The sequence below is a fragment of the Glycine max genome, chromosome 14 (assembly GCF_000004515.6).
Source record: "Glycine max cultivar Williams 82 chromosome 14, Glycine_max_v4.0, whole genome shotgun sequence".
Taxonomy (NCBI): domain Eukaryota; kingdom Viridiplantae; phylum Streptophyta; class Magnoliopsida; order Fabales; family Fabaceae; genus Glycine; species Glycine max.
In genome coordinates, this window is record NC_038250.2 from 10194103 (window position 1) to 10198838 (window position 4736).

At 36.8% G+C, this 4736-nt stretch overlaps 1 protein-coding gene across 1 annotated transcript; it reads left to right on the forward strand.

Annotated features, from left to right (window-relative positions):
* Positions 1–4736, forward strand: LOC102663195 (putative L-type lectin-domain containing receptor kinase II.2). Its single transcript, XM_006596579.1, has 3 exons — positions 1–325; positions 3541–3721; positions 4400–4736. Exons 1-3 carry the CDS (start codon positions 1–3, stop codon positions 4734–4736), a joined length of 843 nt encoding a protein of 280 aa, XP_006596642.1.

A 4736-nucleotide genomic window follows, 5' to 3' on the forward strand; every position in this document is an offset into this window, starting at 1 on the left:
ATGGGAAGGGAAGGCGGCGTGGTTTCTGCTGTTGGTGGAGGCGGCGTGGTTTCTGCTGGTGGTGGTGGCTTAGCAGAGGAAGAAGATAGGTTGGTTACCTTGGGAAGCAGAGGCGGCATGGGTGGTGACTTCATAGAGGCAAAAGATGGAAAGGGTTGTCTGGGTACCATGGTATTCAATATCCAGAGAATGGCATCAAGTTTGGAAGCCATGGAAGTTTGGGCTGCAGCAAGTTTGGCCATGGCGGCCTCGAGGCGATCCATGCAGGCAGCGGAAAGTTCGGTGTCCACCATTGAAGAGTGGCAGGTCGGACCAAATGATAAGGGTTGCTCCTTGCGTTCGAGACCAAGGATAATCTCCCGGGGAAAGAAGGAAAACAAAAGAAAACTTGGTGAATTTTCTCTACCTTTATTCAGTGCACTGTTGCCTTTTTAAATACATGCAACGTTGGAAGTTAAAATAATAACCACTACATGGAAGTTAATATGATAACTACTACATGCCACTACATGCTATAATAACCACTACATTAACTACTTCTAGAATGATAACTACCCATATGGCAGGTTTCCATGACAGAGCATCTTTTTCCTAACATTCTCACAGAAGAAAAATATAACCAGTGATTCCTAGGCCTTACTCTTTATCCAATCCTCTTGATTGTTGTCATTGCATCGCGTGTGTAGCCCTTGTACCACATGCATCAAAAAATGCATACAAATAAGAAAGAGAGATGAGGCTCATGCCTACAAACTACTCTTAGGGAACCAATTGTGATCCCTTAAGCTGTAGAAACCACTTGTCACAAAAAAACAATCAAACATCATAATATACAAATATAGAACATAATATAAATTCACACGCCATAGATATAATTTTTCATAGTTTTCACTTTGTTGGTCTTACCATTCAACAACAACAATAATAATAATAATAAACAAGCATTTCAAAAATTGTATCAATAGAATATCACCACAATTCCAGAGCATGCATCAGTTGTCAAATTTTGCAGTTTATCTCAACAATGATATAGCAATTAAATCAGCAATTCCAAAAAATAAATAATTCTAAGATAACTTATCCAGAGGCATGGATTTCAATGTTAAGTTGTCCACTGTCTAAAATTACTATGTTGCTTAGTTTTATAAAGTTTCACTCCTAACTTATTCTCAGTGTTCTAGGTATTCCGGGAATCAGTTTTTCAGATGTTATATGCTACCCTACATTTTCACACCTAACAAACTCATTTGTGAGGTCAAAATTTTAAGAAAAACAGTCCATACAAATATACTAGTTAGTTCATTTTCGTGACAGATTTTATCTAATAAAATATCCTAAAACTTGTTTTATTCATAACTTTTACTAGGAAACTCTTATTTAAGTGAAATTTAAGGCTAATCCTATGCTTTAATACCCAAAGAACTCATTTTTAACCTTTAAACTTCCATAAAAACAACATATTGTGCAGTTCTAGTCATGGCTGCAGACACGAAATTTTAAACATGAAAACAACATGCAAAGAAGCCTAGCTTCCAAAGGCAACAAGGTTAGGGTTCAAGAAGTGAAAGACTCCCCTTACTTTTAATGAAGCTTCCATGAAATGAAAAAAGGAACAAAGGCTCAAATATTGAAGTCTCAAGCTTCAAAGGATGAAAAACAAATTTTGGAACCAAACATAAGGACTTTGCATGAAAATGATGAAGAAATGAAAAGACAAAGAGAGATTTAAGGGCTTCTTACCAAGGCTTTGAGAGCAAAAGTCTTAAAACACTTAGATGGAGCTTGGAAAGAAGATGAAAATAGTGGTCTCTCCCTCCTTAAGTGTCTCGTGCAAGATGAGAAGAATGAAGGTCCAAGTTTTGGTTTTTGGAGTGAAAATAGTGAGAAATTATGCAAAGCTATTGATGTGTTCAATTGACAAGATAGAATGACCATTGTCTAGGCTATGGGGGACGTGCACAAGGCTTCCATAAGTGAGTGGTTTTGCTTTTGAATTTTTAGCCAAAAATGGATAAAGTAGACACAAGCAAAAATATTAAAAATTACTTTTGCAAAAACTAGTAAATTCTATCTTAAACATCTAGATCAATATGCTAATTTCATAGATTATTGTGCTAACCTCCCAAGAAATACGTGTACTCAGAATAAACCTCATACAAAGTCTACTCACACAAAGAAAAATTACACTGTGACTCAATACACAATGCAATTCTTACACAAATCTTAATCTAGCTTAGACAATTTATATTTCTCTATCAAGTTTCACTAAACTAATCACATACACACACACACACACACACACACACACACACACACTAAGCAGGGAAATCTATAACTAAAAACACGCATATGCACATATGACAGAACACATAATTTTCTCTATCAGCCTAAGTCACAATTTTTGTCAAGGTGTTATAGTGTGCGAATTTATATTCTACTATATATCTATATATTGTTACTTTATATGTACGTGTTGTGGTTTAGGTCTAGGAGTGTTCGACTCTCGGCAAATTTTTTCCTATGTTTGTTAGATGGTTGTAATTACAATCATTATGTTGTTCGATTGTTTTATGTGACAAGTTGTTTCTACACTTAAGGGGCCATGATCGGTTCCCTGAGAGTAGTACATAGGCCTCAGTCTCATCTCTCGTTTGTGTTTTTTTGTTTGTACGCGTTTGTTGATGCACGTGACATGTGGGCTATACACCCGATGAAGTGGCAACAGTTAAAAGGATTAGATAGAGATTAAGGAACTGATGGTTCTATTTCTTCTGTGAGAAGGTGAGCTTATGTTGAGAAAGTGGATGATAGAGAAAGATACATTGGGTTATAGTGGGCGGATAGGTTCAAAGAACCTAGGGGAATTAGCAAGTAGTTACTATCCAACATTTAGTGCACTCATTCGGCATTGGTAACTCATAAGCCTCACTTTGTTACTCCTGACGGGCTCCAAAACTATCTTTTTGAGTTGGGAGCTTGGGGATCAGTGTACAATGTATTCGTATGTAGTGATCACTCCCAACTGTCATCTGTATCATTATGTAAGACCATCAAGACCTGGGAGGATTAGTGGCAGAGGTTGGTCCCTAATAAGTGATAAGTGTGTTAGTAATGTGCTTAGGATCTCGAGAGGGTTGTTTGCTTAGAGAAACCATACAATGGTTAAGTAGGTTGCATGTTATCTTTGTTTGATTACTATTTGTTTGTGGCATTTGAGCAGCGTAAGACTCACCCCTACAACCAACAACTTTCAAGTACTTATGATGCCGAGTACATCAAGACATCTACGGGCTTAGCGTAGCTCGCAAAGAGAGCAAGTATGGCCCTACGCTATAACACAGACCACACATTGTATTTGTCATACTCGAGTCCACTTAGTGCTAGCAGATAGGCTGGATATTATCATAGGTCGTACGTTGATATTATAAAGATTCACATGGAGATTCACATCTCGCTTAGAGCTTTGATATTATAAAGATTCCCGCTTGTATTTCGGATTGGAAGAACCACATCATGATTTGGGATTTTTGTTGACTCCAGTGGAGTACGATAGGCAGGGCATTCGTCAATACAACATGCAGCAAGTACACCTAGTGGAGGTTACAGCAAATCGAGGAGATCATTCAAACATGTCATCTGAGGAGATCAAGGAGTACCGGGAACATCTGAGGCAGTTGGAGTCGACGTCTGAGGAGCAGAGTGACAATTCTTCCAAGGGCACGTCTTAGTCAATTCAGTATTTCTGGTGTGATAAGTGGTTTGCTCTGGTCCTAGTTTTCTTTTATTGATTTTGATGTATTTTGAGAAAGGTTTCTCCAAAAGCATGTATTTTGTAGTTGCATGGTTGTAAAATGTATTTTGCTTATTATCATACCATTATGGGTTGTATCTGTATATTTCTTTTGTGACATGACTGGTTTTATTTTATTTATGTATAGAAACTAAGTTATTCTATATCTACATTTATTTTAATTTGATATAACTATTTAACGTTTTTCAACTAACACGCTTTATTTTTTAAAAAAAAAAGTGACTCGTATTTATCAAATAAATTAAATTAAAGTGTTTTCAAGCAATATTTCGCTTTAGAATTTAAGGTGATACATAATTTATTCCATGGACACAAAGCAAAATACACACATGTGCACACACTTACAGTATTACGTTGATTACATCACTTATGGAACTTCAATTGACGAGAGAACAGCACTCAAAATACCTATGAATATACATCTATATTTTGTCTTTATTTTTTTTCATAATTAAAGGAAGTATAATCTTGCATTATATATAGAGAGTTTTTATAACATACACACAAACACACTCTTTACTCGCTTGTAATGCAGTTGGCTTATGCAATTAAAACCTTTTCCACTATTGTTCTCAAATTTTCACACAGGTACAAGGTAGCATTAAGCGTGGCTTTGGCACTTCGTTATCTTCATGAGGATGCAGAGCAAAGTGTTCTTCATAGGGATATTAAGTTGGCTAATGTGTTGTTGGACACAGATTTTAGCACTAAGCTTGGTGATTTTGAGATGGCAAAGTTGGTGGATCCAAGGTTAAGGACTCAAAGGACAGGAGTAGTGGGGATTTATCGGTATCTTTCCCCAGAATATATCCATAGAGGTAGGGCTAGCAAGAATCATACATTTATAGTTTCGGGGTTTTGGCTCCTGAAATTGCATGCGGAAGGAGGACTTACAAAGATGGGGAATTTCTTGTGCCTCTTGTGA

Bases quoted from the DNA above. Each gene is read 5' to 3' on its own strand.
- LOC102663195 (XM_006596579.1), top strand. From the start codon at position 1: ATGGGAAGGGAAGGCGGCGTGGTTTCTGCTGTTGGTGGAGGCGGCGTG. The intron at 326-3,540 runs GTTGCTCCTTGC...TGTTGACTCCAG, and splicing joins GGTCGGACCAAATGATAAGG to TGGAGTACGATAGGCAGGGC. The intron at 3,722-4,399 runs GTCTTAGTCAAT...ATTTTCACACAG, and splicing joins GACAATTCTTCCAAGGGCAC to GTACAAGGTAGCATTAAGCG.